The sequence below is a fragment of the Manis pentadactyla genome, chromosome 9 (assembly GCF_030020395.1).
Source record: "Manis pentadactyla isolate mManPen7 chromosome 9, mManPen7.hap1, whole genome shotgun sequence".
Lineage (NCBI taxonomy): Eukaryota > Metazoa > Chordata > Mammalia > Pholidota > Manidae > Manis > Manis pentadactyla.
The window spans coordinates 53,229,477-53,245,589 of NC_080027.1; the positions used below are offsets into that span (position 1 = coordinate 53,229,477).

At 44.6% G+C, this 16,113-nt stretch overlaps 1 protein-coding gene across 16 annotated transcripts in view; it reads left to right on the forward strand.

Annotated features, from left to right (window-relative positions):
• BMAL1 (basic helix-loop-helix ARNT like 1) overlaps positions 1-16,113 on the forward strand; it is a 99,751-nt gene that overhangs the window by 72,864 nt on the left and 10,774 nt on the right. For 13 of the 16 annotated variants that reach the window (XM_057507401.1, XM_057507398.1, XM_057507397.1 and 10 more), the window contains 7 exons: positions 801-958; positions 2,644-2,723; positions 7,053-7,145; positions 8,301-8,418; positions 10,871-11,020; positions 13,347-13,593; positions 14,928-15,034. In XM_057507401.1, the coding sequence (XP_057363384.1) occupies positions 801-958; positions 2,644-2,723; positions 7,053-7,145; positions 8,301-8,418; positions 10,871-11,020; positions 13,347-13,593; positions 14,928-15,034 (953 nt within the window). The remainder of the gene's footprint in view (positions 1-800; positions 959-2,643; positions 2,724-7,052; positions 7,146-8,300; positions 8,419-10,870; positions 11,021-13,346; positions 13,594-14,927; positions 15,035-16,113) is intronic. The other 3 variants (XM_057507403.1, XM_057507406.1, XM_057507408.1) reach the window with 1 other exon arrangement.

The following is a 16,113-nucleotide window of genomic DNA, read 5'->3' on the forward strand; positions in this document are numbered from 1 at the left end:
GGGGCTGCAAAATTAGGCTGATCCAAGACTTTTCTAGCTTTTCTCTTGCAGAGAGGCCTGGTGGGAGGTCCTATTGCTCTGTTGTTACAGCAGTGGCAGCAAATTACATTTCCACTGTTGATGCCCCTCCTGAGGGGGACAGTCACAAAATAGCAGGTGCAAACCAGTCAGGGAGAGAGTGTGTGCTAGTAGAAGTGTCAGCCTGCCTCGGCAGGCAGCAGCTCCTAGGAGGGAGGAGTGTGACATTCTTCAGAGGAAGCTCTTGGGGACAGATATAGCATCTGCTGTATCTAGGTGGAGTCATGGTTGATCCAAGGATGGCAGCATTTGTTACCTGGTGATTCAGTGAGTGAGTCTCTGACAGGCCACACAGCAGACTTCTCACAAAGCTCAGAGACAGCTCACTGGGGACCACAGGCTCCTCACTGCTGGCTGTTCTAGATGCTTTGCTCTTTGAAACCTCCACCTCCCTTCTCTTTCCTTCCACCCCCATCTTAAAATCCAAAGTGACAGAGGCTGAGAAGAAATGAGAAATGAATAAAGTTTGCTCTGAGAAGACAAATTTTATAACATTTCTCCTTAGTTCTAAGTATGAGGTAAGCATAAAAAAATGAATTCTGACCTGGAAGTAAAGCCACCTTTATGGTGACTTTAGTAGAAAAGTCTAGTTTGAAACATTCTGAAAATGCTAAATTTGCCTTGTCAAATGAATATTGAAAGCAGTTATGACTTATTTTTGTCATTGTTTCCTTTATGTTTGGTTACACTTTATGTAAATCATTTTTCATATTGTTGTTCAGGGAAGCTCACAGTCAGATTGAAAAGAGGCGTCGGGATAAAATGAACAGTTTTATTGATGAATTGGCTTCTTTGGTACCAACATGTAATGCGATGTCCAGGAAATTAGATAAACTTACTGTGCTAAGGATGGCTGTTCAGCACATGAAAACGTTACGAGGTGAGACCCTGGGCTTCATTGTCTTTTTGCCCTTGCCCACAAATGTTCCCACCCTTGCCTAGAATGTTCCTGAGTCCCTAAGGTAAATGTTAATACTTGCACATATGTAGCCTTGAAAATATGCCCATAACTTTCAGTAATAGACATGATGCCAAATGAAGTGATTATTTGACGTACGTGAGTGTCATGATGTGATTTTGCAGTTCTGCACCCCCAGAGGTTAGCAGCTATGTTCCCTACATATATCTGTATGTGTATGTAATCAGGCTACATGCATATCAGAGGGGACACAGCTGATCTCCCATCTTGCATATGTGTGTACCTGGCCCCCACCATACAGTGATAAGCATCAGAAATAGAGGTGCACTTCATGATACAGAAAAGTCAGTTTTTGTTTTTAAGAGGAAAATTCAACATGGCTCCTTTGAAGAGTGAGTCACTGGTTGATGAGTCTTGCTGTGTTTCATTGTCAGGAGTGAACACTGATGATATTTTCATCTTTCTGGAATTTTCCCAAACCCGATAGACTCTCTGTGAGGGAGGCAGTATTTTCCTCCTTCTCTGAGTTTGGGGAGGATGGGAAAACAGAGGCAGAGACATGGAAGTGACGTATCCAAACCACAGAAGAAATCTGAAACCGGCATTTTAGTAAACGCCATTTCTGGCATTTTCCATAGCTAGTCTGGGACTATTTGAGGAAATTGGAAAGTGGGCGCTCAGTCAGATCTCTGACCTGCATGGTAAGAGAATTGCATCTCTATATTTTCACAAAGCTACCAGAAGGAAGTAGTTGGTTTTGGCTGACTTTTGATCATTATTCAAAAATGTAAATGGTATATCCTGTGCTTAGAGAATGGCAGTTAAAGATGTTAGGGATTAAATTGTAGAAGCTAGTTTGTATTAAATTGGAACAAAGAGAGTGGCAAATCTTGAGTTATCATAAAAAGCAGGGATGTGGGTCAGTAATATATGCCTTGTTAGTTAATATGAAAGTCAAACACATTCTGTTTACCTCCTTCACCATGATACTCTGAATTGTTTTTTATTTTATTTCTTCATTATCCTACTAACCATTCTGCAGATCCAAGTCACGTACTGTGGCATTTTTCTCCATTCAGTTTTTGTTCTCCTGAAAGATGCCAGACCGACAGCCTTTTACAGTGTCTTGTCCCCTTGCAGTCCTCGGAGCTAGAGTCACATTTTCTGAGATAATGCATTTCCCTGGACTGCCCAGCTTCTTCAACTCACCCCTCATGAAGAGGACCTCTCACTAAATGCCTTCCACAGTATATTTACTCAGGGTCTGGCAGACTGGATGATTTCCCGAGAACATTTAGAGTGGTGATTTGAGGGGCTGCTAGGCAACCCATTTAATACAGGTCTAGGGAGGTGGGAAATCAATCAGTTTGCTTCTAGAGCTGCCTTCTCTCTTTGAAGCAGATTTTTGACATCCTTCAGTTATCCCTTGGTTTTCCTAATAGTGACAAAAGCAAGCTTATTAAGTCTCCTACAGGTGACAGTATTGTCTTTTCAGTGATTACAAGATTTCTGCCCAAAGCTAGATCTAACCACCTCAGTGAAGGAAAAAGAAGAAATTTAAATCCCAGCATCTAGAAGGGTGGAGACCATGAAGTGGAGACACTGCCTGAATGTGCCACCAACTCTTTCTCTCTTTTCCCCCTAAGGTGCCACCAATCCATACACAGAAGCAAACTACAAACCAACTTTTCTGTCAGATGATGAATTGAAACACCTCATTCTCAGGGTATGTTGGAATTATGGGACTGCTTCATAGATAATTATTTTTATAGATTTCAGAGTTAAGGACCAGCATGTAGGAATTTGATGTCTCAGTGCTGAACTCGCCTCAGCCCACTTCCTCTTTCGGGTCTCCCCGCCTTTATCCTATTGTTTGGACAGTTCATGGTCCTTCCCTGAGACCTTCCTCCTCCTCTTCTACCCTTGCTTAGGCAAAAACTAAAGGTCTGTGCTACTGTGGTTTTTTAAATAAGAGGGGGCGGGATTTTGTTAAAAACAGGAGAATCATATTCCTGCATGAAGGTTTCAGAGAGGGACTGAAACTGGTAATAATTGATGATTTCTCTCAATCCTCAATTAACCTCTAGCACAAAAACATCCATGTAAATCTTAACCACCAAGTCCCAACAAAACAGCAAAGCTCCCGGAGACATCACGGCCCAAGGAGGGACTCGGTGGGGAGGGTGAGGCTTCACCTGTTGACCGCAGGGCTCCATGCATGTGGCTCGTCTCTGCAGAGGCAGTTGAGGTGGCCCCGTGGGAACTTGGCTTCCATGGAGAATTAGGGCTGGTCCTAGGTGGAGTGAGATTAATGTGGAATTTGAAGGGAAAGAATCTGGATTCAGAAACATGTCTTCTTGCAGATTATAAAAGGAAAACTTGAAAATGTCATTAAAAGGAAAGAGGCCCTCCTCCATTCCCCACCCAGCCATGGTTGGCCTCGCTTGCCAAGCCCCATACAGAACCTTGGCCCCCCTTTGAACAGATGCTTGCAAAGCTCTGGGATACAGGCTAGTTTGGTTAGATTTTTGCATCATCACTGCCCATTTTAAGCTCCATCTGCCTCCAGGTCCTCTGTAAGTCTGGCCTGCCTGCTCACTCCAATTTTCTCTGTTAGTACCTTTATGACATGTTATATTAATTGGAAATCTTTCAGCTGCAAGGGACAGAAGATGTGATGAATAAACAGGGTTTCCTTTCTCAGGCATGGCTGGTCCTCTAGGCTGTGGCGGTCAGCAGGAAGCCAGCTCTTTCTGTCTTCTCGTACAGCCATGCTGAGCTAGCGAGCCCCTTGTTTCCATAATGCAGCAATGTGGCCGTGCCAGCTCTGAGTAGCCAAAGCGCCAGAGACAGGCCCGGGGAGGTGCCAGGCCAGCTGTCCTTTTCTCAGGAAGAAACGCCTTCCCAGAAGCCCAGCAGTGACTTCAGTTTGTCCAGAAGATGTCACCTGGGCACCCCTCGCTGCCGGGAGGGTTGCAGAGTGCGGATTTAGGTTTTCCAGCCTCCGTCGTAGATGCAGGCGAGAGAGAAGAGGGGTGGGAATTGGCCCCAGCGGCATCTGCCACACACTTTACAGAGCCACATCCATTTGCTAGTTTTCCCTCCAGAAGCGGCTCTCACAACCCAGGGCAGAACTCCAGTCATGGTCTGTTTGGCTAGGGGTGAAGGAGGCTGCTGCCTCCTTTCCCAGGGGAGCCATCTGATCAGTGCCACATTTTGGGCAGCTGTAATACTGCCCCTCCCCAACTCTCTTGTACATGAATTACTGTTAGGCCAGGTGTTTTTCCATCATGTATAGGTACAGTTTTTTTGAACTCCCCTTCATCTCTGTCAAAATCTATTTATTGGACAGTCCCAAGTTTCAGTTTGTCCTCCACATGATCCTTTGAAGAATCACGTGGCTTCTGTCTCAGTAGGCACGCCTTCTGTGTCTTTCATTTTCATTCACTAACAAATACTTCTGCGTACTTATATACATGCATGACTCTGTTCTAGGATCATCCATGTCAACAATAAACATGTTAGGGTGGGGCTGAAGCTTCCCAGCAAGTTAGTGATGGTGAAACCATCGGAGAAATGATGGAGAAACCTCCAGGGCTGACTTGTGGGCATGTGATGCATGCAGTCACACAAGGCCTGGTGCTTAGTTTAATGCTCTGCCAACACTAACTTGAAAATCATAGTTTTTGAACAAAGGTTCAGCATTTTCATTTTGTACTGAGCCCCATAAATCATGTTGGTGGTCCAGACTGCTATATTGGTAATTGGATATTTTTATATAGAAGTGTTTATGTATATTAACAAGCTCCTTTTGTAATGGCAAATGCTTAATAATTTTCTTGCTGCTTTTCTAAATTTCCTAACAGATGTCTACACTTAACAGAGTCTGGAACAAGGAATTTTATGTTATTCAAGCTAAATATTTCAGCTTGGGCTTGCCTTTTCTGCTCTTCTGTGTCACACAATGTCAGTGGTGATCTGTCTTCCCTGGTATAGCTTTTCTTACCTCCGTGGCCCATGTCATCAGCTGTGAAATACTGCCTAATCCCTTGCCACTTCAGGTGCCCAGTTCCCAGGCATTTGCTTCAGCAGAAGGCAGGGTCTGTTCGGATGGTATTTGAATAGTTTGGTGGCAGGAACTGGACTTCACTTTTCCTTACCAATGCAGTCTGACTAATTGCTCTCTTTATTAAGTACTTTCAAAATATTTTTACTAAATGGTGTGTCAGGGAGCAGTCAACCCCATCAATGTGTCATGTCTGAGGACTCTACTTCCCCGGATTTGAAAGTAGGCAGACCCCACCAGGGCTTCTATGTCATTTATTATCTAACACCATCTCCCCTGAGAGTGAGCCTGCCCCTGGCTTTCCTGCGGCCTTGTCGTGCTCATGCTGTCCTCATACATCTGCCCTTCAGCTTTCCCCTCAACCCTGGTGCCTTCTGGGTGTGTGTCTGTCCCTGTTAAGCTGAGCTGGGAAGTTCTGAGCCTCCCCTACACTGACTGTACTCCTTGGCCTTGGGACCTACTCTCTCTCCCCTCGATATGTGGAAATCCACTTTGCTCATGTCATCAGTTTGGGCCTGACTCTGCCCAGCATTCCTTCCAAAATGTCACAGTCATCTTTTTCCCAGGTACCTTTCATACCACATCATTGCATCAATGAAAAGCCTCAAAACACTTCTCTTGTTAGATATGAGATGGTCTGCAAGGCAAAAGTAGAAGTTACTAACACCCTGTTTTTTGACAGAATGAGGCTTCCAGTAGTTGGTGCTTGGGATGTCACTTCCCCCCCATTGCCCCTGGGGCAGCCTAGAAGCCTAACTTAGGAGGGATCAGCCCCAGCCCCCTCTGGCTGAGTGGCCCACTGTGCTCTCTCACAGCAAGAGCAATCCTGTGCTGCTCTTACTTCTTTTGCTCTGGCACAAGTACATTCTTTTACCTTCTGGCACATGAGTTCACTTTCTGGTTCTTTGAATTAAACTACATCACAAAGGCCCTTCTGTGGAAAAGGACATAGGGTTTCTGTAGACTTTTCCAAAGAAAAGACTGAGGGCTACTGAATAAAGCAAGATACTGACCCACTGTGTGTAGGAACCACAGGAGCTGAGCATACAAGAGCAATCGGTACCTGCCAGAGTAGGGCACACCCTCCCTGCCTCTGGGGAGCCCCTGGCAGGAGTTGGGTGGTTGTCTATCTGGAAAGTTGTGGATAGCATTCATTTACACACAGACAAAATATCCTAAGCTGTCAGGCACTGTAGCTTTGGTATTTATCTGCTTCATTCTAACAAATATTGCCCTGCCTCAACACTTGGGTCACTTGCCACTATAGATTCTTACCTGTATTTGAAGTGAAGAAGCAGTGAAGGGAATTGAAGGGGAAATTTTTGCTTTGCTTTTCTAGCCTCAGGATACAGCAGCACAGCCCTGGGTCAACAGATGATATATGTGATACCTGTGTATCTTAGAATCACTTCAGGGTGGAGGGGAAGGGGGTGGGGGTGAAACAATACCAGTGATCCAGTCCCATTCCAGACCATAAACAAACCAAGACTTAAAGCAAAAAACAACACACCACTCCCAGTGTTGAGCGCCACTGTCCTAGAGCGCTCCTTGTGAGCAGAGGTGGTCACATAGAGGGCAGTTGGTGGCCAAGATACTGGAGAGGGTCTTCAAGTTTCCTTCCAGTCTTAGATTCTATGATTCTACAAAGGGTTATTATAATTGCAGCAATAAAATATGACTTCTCTGGACCTTTATATACTCAAAGAAAACTTCTTAAGCTGAATTCTTCTTTGAAATAGAACTTATTTTAATTGGGCTTTTGCCTGCAATCATTAGATGATATATGTGTATATGTCCACCTTGAAAGAATCTTCTTGTTCTCCTAAGGCATCTGGTTTAAGCATGTTTTTCAGGATACTTGTGAAGCTGTCAATGAGTGCATCCCTGTGCATTGGCTACCTAGAGAACAGATCCTTATTTGCTGTCACAGTGACTATACACCATGTTTCCTTAAGTGTGATAAATTGATTATCCATTTCTCCTGATTAGGCAGCAGATGGATTTTTGTTTGTCGTAGGATGTGACCGAGGGAAGATCCTCTTTGTCTCTGAGTCTGTCTTCAAGATCCTCAACTACAGCCAGGTATTGTTCATTTTCCTATTAGTGCTGGGCAGCCTCATAGCAGCCAGAAAGGTCACCCCACATTTCAGAATAATTTTAGTATTCAAGTCACATGGGAAAGACTTGTGTTGTTCCCCCACCCAATCTTTCTTCTAGAAAATTCTTAATTTCTTAATAGAGAAATGACTTTAAACTTTGAAAAAAAAAGTTTATATGCCCCATGTTTCCCCCATTGGAAGGTCTGACTGATCTCAGCAGCAGCTTTATAACTTTCTTTCGCTACAAAATAAATATTGCACAACTGTGGGGTGGGGGTTGGGGGTGAGGTACTATCTGACAAGGAAAAGAGGTAGGTAGAGAATACAGTACTAGGGAATTAGAAATTGGAAATCTACTCATACTGTGTTTGCAATGGTATGTCATTTATTAGCTCTGTTGAACCTCAGCTTCCTCTAAAAAAATGACTGTAATAATCCATCTTTTATGATTGTTTATAGGATCAACTAGGATAAACATTTATAGAAGCTTCTAGAGCAGACCTTTTCACCTATTATGTCCCTAGAGTTTTTATTCACCACTCATTCACTTATTCATTCCTTCACATGCTTTGCATGGAAACTTGGTAAGGCAAAAGAATTAAAGAGTCAAAATAACATTTATTATATTAAAATAACATAATAATAACATTATTTAATGTTTCCAAAGTGTTTTGTTCTTCTTAGTCTTCAAGCGAAGTTTTGAAGGGAATTTTTATTATGTGTGCTGACAGATTAGGCTATTGAGGCCTATACTATAACACAACTTGCTTATGAACAGAAAGCTTAGTGGAGCTATAGAGCCCACACCCTGCATTCTTCCTTCTGAGGTCTTAGAAGGGAAATTTGTAGGCATCAGAAATAAATAAGGAATTCATAAGGTAAGAGTCTTGCCTTAGAGGAGCATGGATTATTTATATAACTGAGCCCCTTTTCCCTCATGTGTTCTCAAAACCAAATTCCCAGTGCCTTGTCCATTGTGTCTTTCTCTAGGCAAAGTAATTGGACATGTGTACGTGTTCACATAGGAAATATTTGAAATTCACCTGCCTAAAAACACAAACTACAGGCAAAGCCCTTGTTGGAAAATTTATATTCCACATGTGAGTGATTTGCCGTTGTTAATGTTTCCTCCCCACAGAATGACCTGATTGGTCAGAGTTTGTTTGACTACCTACATCCAAAAGATATAGCCAAAGTCAAGGAGCAGCTCTCCTCATCAGACACTGCACCCCGGGAGCGGCTCATAGATGCAAAAAGTGAGTATGTAGAAGGCGTCCTCCAAACCCGCTCAGAGCGCTGAGCTCTGGCCCAGAGAGCTGAGTGTGCGTGGCAGCCTCAGCAGTGAGTTGTCCCTCCTCTCTGCCCTTCATCAGGGTCACAGGTGCTGTCTTGAGCTAAATGGAATTACCTGCATCCCTTTGCATGTGTTTTTGCTTTGTTTTACATAAAGAAGGGAAAGCTCAATGTCCAAATTTGTTGAGAGGAAAAAATAGCTACTTTGATTCTTTCTGATTTTCAGTCATTTTTTTTCAGAATCTAGAAATTCCCACTTGTATGCTCCTGAGTTTAAAGGGCTCACACCAGTTTGATTTGCTCCCCACCCACCCACCCAAAACCACCTCTGTTTATGGGAGTTGCACACTTGCAGCTTCCTGAAAGTAAGAGAACTTGAATATAAATGACATTTCTTTGACCAGAGTGGGTCCTTGTTAGACTGGCTCCCCCTTCTGGCTTCCTTCTTGCAGCTGTGGGACCGCCGTTCACAGCCTTGCCCGCAGCCTCCTGCTCCTGCGTCCCTTCCCAGCTCTCCTCTAGTCCTGTGGGCAGCTGTGGGCTCCACAGTTATGAGTGTGGCCTCTGGAGTCAGAGTGCCAGGCTATGTCCTGGCTCACCATTACCAGCTGAATGACCTTAGCAAATACATAAGCTCTCTGTGCCTCAGCTTCCCTATCCACAAATAGTACCTATTTCATTGGGTTGTTGGATTAAATATATTAATATAAATAAAGCACATGGGACAGTTTCTTGTACATAGTAAGCACAATATCAACGTTGTGATATTGTGGACCAGTGCAGTCAAGGCCCTGCTTGTTTCCAGCTTCCAAGTTCCCCATTTTAATCTACAGAGGAGAACACCACCAGAATAATCTCCTTTAAACCAGCCTTCTCATTAAGGCACTCCTTTTCTTTCGAGAAGTTCAGTGCATTCCCTGGTACCTAGGCCCTGGTACTTTTTTAGTGACCTGAGGAGAAAAAGGTGAATGACATGTGGCCTTTGCCTTTAAGGCTCTGGCCATGTAGTCAGGATGACCAGGAGACAGACAGCACTCTGCATAACAGATGCAGCCATAGAAATAATACAGGACACAGGGATCTGATGACCAGTTCTCGTGGGTGCAACGACAGGCATCCCCAAGTAGGTGACAGTGGAGGAAAGATGGTTAATGTTTGACAGGTGACTATAGGAAGAGAGGGAGGGACCCGATTTGTGGCCAGGTGCAGAGGGATGGTGCCCTGGGGCTTGCCTGGTGCTGCTGGAGTGAAATGTCGGGGCAGAGCAGGGCTGGGCCACAGAGACCATTCCTTCTGCCCATCCATGGGAACACAGTGACGGGCTCTGACCTGGGCCGCAGGCTGACTGACACTGCAGGAGGATCACTGACATGGCCATGAGGGAGTAGGTCACAGAGGAGACCCAGAAGGAGCCCTGGGCAGCAGCTCTCCTGTGATGGTTGTTCCTGTGGTGGGCAGGGGATACTTGTTCCCCCTGGACGTGATTTGCCTCCCAGCTTCTGCACTGACAAGTAGCTAGTGTTTCTACAGGAATCCTAGTCCTGTTCCTCCTCCAGACAGTCTAAGTCAGTTGAGCTAGAAGAGCACAGTCCAATGGAAACATAATGCAAGCCACAGATAAAAGCCACATGTAAGAGTTTAAATTTTCTTGTAGCCCCATTAAAAAAAGTGAACAAAATATTAAATTGATTTTAATACTCTTATTTTATTAAACCTGATATCCAAAATGAAGTTTTACACTCTTTTTTTTTTTTGTACTAAATCTTTGAAATCCTGTGTGTATTCACGCTTACAGCACACCTCCAACCAGAATAGCCACATTCCAGGTGTTCAATACTGCCTGTAACTAGTGGCCCCTGCACTGGACAGCACACACCTAGAATGAGGGCCAGGAATCTATATGCTGATAAATCATCCCTGGGGTTCAAGAGTACAGCCAGGTTTGAGAATTTAAGGCAATCCTGCTTCCTCCTTCCCATTCTGATGTCTAAATCTTACCCATCCTTCAGGTCCCAACCCAAGTTCTTCCTCCTCTGGGAAGCACAGATTGTCTCTGCTATTTGTTTGGATCTAATTATACATCACCTGGTATTACTATTAATCTTTTCATGGTGAATTTCCATTTTCCCTTCTCAGCCTTAAGCTCCTGCTAGACAGGAGCCCCATGCTGTAATTCCTTTTATTCCCCCAGATCATCTAGTCCATTCATGCAGCAGCTTCTATGTGATCTAGAAACATTTGAGATTGGCAGTGCACCTGTGCCTTTGCATCTTCTAAGGCTTAAACTGAAGAGAAATGTGGTTCTCATGTCGTCATAAACATGAGGCAGGGAAGAAGGCTTTCTGCGAGGTCATGCTCATCCTCTGAGAGGCAACACTGCCCTCAGTTCATCACATTTTGTGTGTTGATTTGCAGCCGGACTTCCAGTTAAGACGGATGTAACCCCTGGGCCGTCTCGGCTATGTTCTGGAGCACGGCGTTCTTTCCTCTGTAGGATGAAGTGTAACAGGCCTTCAGTAAAGACTGAAGACAAGCATTTCCCTTCCACCTGCTCAAAGAAAAAAGGTAACTGTTTAATAGTTCTTTGAAGCCCTTTTACAGGTCAGGTTTGCTTCCTGCTATGAAGCTCTAAGCAGGATGCTGGTTCACTGGTTCCTAATCGGCCAGGGCAGCAGACCGCAGTACCCCAGCCAGGAGCCCCTGGTCCCCTTCTTCCCCTACGGTGTGGGGCAGTCGGGGACCAGGGTTGTCGGGATAACCAGAGGTGGAAAGTCCTGATGGTTGTTATGACGACAGATTCACAGGAAGATTTCCTGTTTCAATTCTGCTGGTTTTGATGTGGTTGAGACAGAATACTCTCAGCCACGGTTCCAACTGCTCCCTGACCAGCCCATCAGTCTTCCAAAATTACTGTCACAAAGTTCACCAGTGAGCTTCATGCTAAAAGCAACATATGCCTTCATTTTCCTTGCATCGTGAAGTGTTTTCTTCCTGAGGATTCCATGACCACATTCTTGTCTCCCCCGTCTTTTGCCACTCCAGGCTCTCCTTGGTTCCTTTGGCTGGCTCTTCCTCTTCTGTCCTGAGCTGCCTTCTCTTCTCTGTCTACACTTGATCTATAGGTAATGTCATCTACTCCCTTGGCTTTCAATGCCATTTATATGCGAATAACTTTCCAGTTTCTATTTCTAGCCCAGACTTCTCTTTTGAACTCCAGATCCATTAATTAACTCCTCATTAGATACCTGAAGGGCATCTCAAATGTGATATACGTAAAAGTGAGCTTCTCTTTGACGTTAATGGCGCCACCATTATCTCACTGCACATACTAGAACCCTGGGAGGCACCTCCTGATCCAGTTATGAAGTCCTGCCAGTGAATTCTTTCTGCAGAAGTTACCCCAAACATTTATCCATCTCCATGTTTACTTCTATCACTCAGATCTAAGCAACCTTTGGTTCTCACTAGATCTCATAAATATCCATCCCTCCACACAACAGCCAAAGTGATCTTTTTAAATGGAAATCTTTGCATCAGTCTTCTGTTTAAAACCCTTCAATGTTCCCCATTGCTCTTGCAGAGAAGTTCAAAACCCTTAACATGACCTTGCAGCCATCCCACCACCCCCTGTGCCACTACTCTGGACATTTGAACCATGCCAACTTCTTTTCAATGCCTCAACCCCCTTTCTATCCAAGACATCTCTACCCACTGTCATCTCCAATTAGAATCCACCCCTCCTTTGCCACCAGCTCCCTTCAGCTGGCTCACTATAACTCATCCTTTAGAGCTGGACATCAATGTCTGTTGCTCCCTACCTCAGGCATCTAATGTCTTAATAGCACCCTGCAGGTTTTCTTTTTAGCACTTTCTTACAGTTGCAGTTATGTTCTTATTTGTTTAAAGTCTATCTCGCCCTTTAGATGGTTAAACTCTACAAAGCCATGTCTGGTTTGTTTTCCACTGTTCCCCAGTAACTGGTGCAGACTCGATGCTCCAGAAATAGTCCATAAGGATTTGTTTACTGCCAAAATCCACAGATATTCTACACTTTCCATGTCCCAGCTGAAATCTTCTCTCCTCCTGAAACACACTCTGTTCCCGCTTACAAGTTAGCATCAGCAGCCACTCAGTCCAGAACAGCTGCATTGTCTGTCTTTCATACCACAGTTTGATGTTCGTACAAACCCCAACAGCTCTCTCAGAAATTTCTCCTGCCTCCTTCCCTACCCCGTCATCTTCACTGCACTGCCTGAGTACAGTCCTCATCATCTTTTGCTGATTTTTGTCCCTCTGCTGGGTTTTACTCTTCCAGTTCACCCATCCTTCTGCTCTGAGAGTATCCAAATGCCGGTTTCGCTGCTTCCCTACTTACATACCTTTGGAAGCTCTCCTTTTCCTATCTGAAAAACACTGGCACATTTGTTAGCAGATAATCCAAGGCCCCTGTATCTGCTCCCAGCCTGCCTTTCCTACCCCCAGCACCTCCCTTTCCACTTCAGCCACACAGAACTCTCTGCTGTTTCTTGTATAGGATATGGCCCTGTGCCCTTGTACATTCTTAGTCTTCACACATTCTGGTCCCTCAGCCAGTGCTCGTCCTTCTTGCTCCCCGTGCTGTGTGTTTTTCTGGCAGCCCTCCTCTGCCCAGGTAGATGTATTCCTCCTTTGGTATATGCGAAGCTCTTAGTACCACTGGCTCCTCTCCGCACATAGGATGCTGCAGATCGTTACCGATTTTCTGTCTTCCTCTCTCACTAGATGCTCAGCTCTGGAGAGTAAAGCTGTTTCTAATGTTTTGAATCCCTACCTGCCTCACAACTCACCAGAAGCTGCTTATGCCTCATGCCCCAAAGTCACACTGACACTAACTGTAGACTTTGCTTTCCAGCAGATCGGAAAAGCTTCTGCACAATCCACAGCACAGGCTATTTGAAAAGCTGGCCACCCACAAAGATGGGGCTGGACGAAGACAACGAGCCAGACAATGAGGGGTGTAATCTCAGCTGCCTCGTCGCAATTGGACGACTGCATTCTCACGTGGTCCCACAACCGGTGAACGGGGAAATCAGGGTGAAATCTATGGAATATGTTTCTCGGCACGCAATAGATGGGAAGTTTGTTTTTGTAGATCAGAGGTAAGAGTCTTCATGTTTCCCTTGAACAATGATGACAGAGGGTTCTCAACCCTGTAAAGCAGAGAAGACTGGGCCATCAGCTGGCTTGCCTAAGTATAGAGAAAGAGAGCTTCCAATTATAAAATCATGGAGATGAAAGGGCAGTATAGGGAATATTAGTAATATTGTAATATCTTTGTATGGTGACTGATGGTAACTACACTTATCATGGTGAACATTTAGTAACATATGTAATTGTTAAATCACTATATTGTATACCTGAATCCAATGTACTGTTTGTCAACTATACTTCAATTAAAAAAAGAGAGAGAGAAGAAAGTAATGGGAATCTGTACTAAAAAATGAGACCCATAAGAAGATCATCATAAATACAGGGATTTTCTCTATCATTCTTTGGTAATGTAGAGACAAGTAGGGTGGCTTGATGTCCATGGCCAAAAGAAAAATAGCAGGCATAGCATGCTAAGTATATAGAATGTTCCAGGACCATTACTGTGATTGGAATTCTGGCTCTAGGACTTAAATTCCTGTAAGAATTCAGGAATATCTAGTCCCAAGCTGCCCAGTGCAGTATTCATTGGCTATGGTACTCTCATATGGCTATTCAGTTTTAACTTAATATAAGTTAAAAATTCATTTCCTCAGGGTCACTTGCCACATTTCAAGTACTCAATAGCACATGTGGCTAATGACATATATATAGGACATTTCCATCATACCAGGAAGTTCTGTTGGACAGCACTGTTCTAGCCCAATCTCATTTTTTATGGATGGGGAACTGAGGCCTGGCCTGGAACTGGCCTCCTCCAGGACTCACAACTGATTGGTAGTAGACCTGAGCTAAAAATCCAGATGCCCTAAGTTTTCCCCCTGCTCTCTACTTCCTCCTTAAGAATATTCAGAGTCCAGTAGTTTTTCTTGCTATTAGAAATAGTCACTAAATGCTAGAAAAGGAGACAGCCGTTTTTCAAGGCCCTCACAGCCCCCACTGCTGGAGCATTTGGTGTTCAGTTATCCTGATAAGTAGTAGGCAGTGAAACGGAAGTTTTGCACTGGGGTTTAGATTCTACCACATTTTTATATAGCTAATATAGTTACCATTTTTAAACCTAAAATTTGAGTTCTTGTGATAACAGCCTCTTTGGAAGGCATCTTTGCTCTGTTTCCATATAGCTTTGGTTAATTTTTTTTGCATTAAAAAAAAATCCACATAGTAAGGCCTCTGAAAATCAACCAGCTTTGGCCTTGTTCTCAATGGCTGTAATGGGGTTTATCCAGCACAGAGATGCAGTTGTCTGAATGGCTTTTTCTTTTTTTAAATAATTCCCTTCTAGAGCAACAGCTATTTTGGCATATTTACCACAAGAACTTCTAGGTACATCATGTTATGAATATTTTCACCAAGATGACATAGGACATCTTGCAGAATGTCATAGGCAAGGTAAGCTGGGCTGTACAAAAGGTCTTAAATTCAAAGTATCCCCTGTTTCTAGGCTAGTGAAATCTGCCCCCTAGTGATGTGGGAGTCAGCCAGCACAGGTCTTCAGGCCCAGACGTCTGTGAGGAGGCTACTGCTCCCAGGCCCTATTCATCCTCTTACAGATAACCCTTTAGAAAACCCTTACAGGCAGTTTTCTGTACACAGGCCAGGGCAATTTCTGGAAAGCACCTTTTGTTCAGAGGACTTACCCGGACCCTATAAAAATTTAGTATGGCCCAAACAGATGTAATTCTCTTTTCCATAAAATCCTACACTGCCTCCTGTGTTTTCCTCCTGACCAAGGGCACAGTCCTGAGAAGGAAACCAACACTGACCCCTTCCTTTACTTCATTGTCCCCAAGATGCTGTTCATTCACCTCAGACGTGGATTTCCAAAGCAGCCCCTTTTGGCCACCTCCACTGACACAGCCCTGCGTCGGGCCCTTGTGCCTAATAACTGTGATAGTCTCCTAGCAGGCCTCTCTGCTCCCCTGGGATCCAAGTCCATCTTCCATAGTTATCCCATTTATGCTGCAATAGCTCAAGCCTGATAATGTCACATCTCTGCTCAAAACCTCCCGACTTTAGACTCGAGCCCAAATGCCTTCGATAGGTGCTCAAGACCCTCTGCCTCCTGGCCCTGGCCCACCTGCTCAGCTTCACCCCTCCTCTGTGCCTGCAGAGGCCCTGTGCTGTGGCCACTCTGACCGCCTCACCACTCCGCTCACCCACTACCCCCACCCCACCCAAGGCCCCGCCAACTCCTCAGGAACTGCTGGGTTCTTCCCTCTCTCCTTTTCGCAAACTTGTGTCCATCCCTCAAGGCTCTGATGTCTTGCTCTTCATAGCTGCCTCTCATTCTCCTGAGGGCAGGGGTCACATCCTGTCTCCTCTTTGATCTTCAGTGCCTGGCACATGAAAGGGCTCATTACATGTTTGTTGCATAAAAGAATGAGGTTTGAATAGGTGAGTGGGACATCTCTGGATTTGGATGTCCTAAGAGTGCTGTACTACCCTCAGGCTTTGTGATGGAGAAGGAA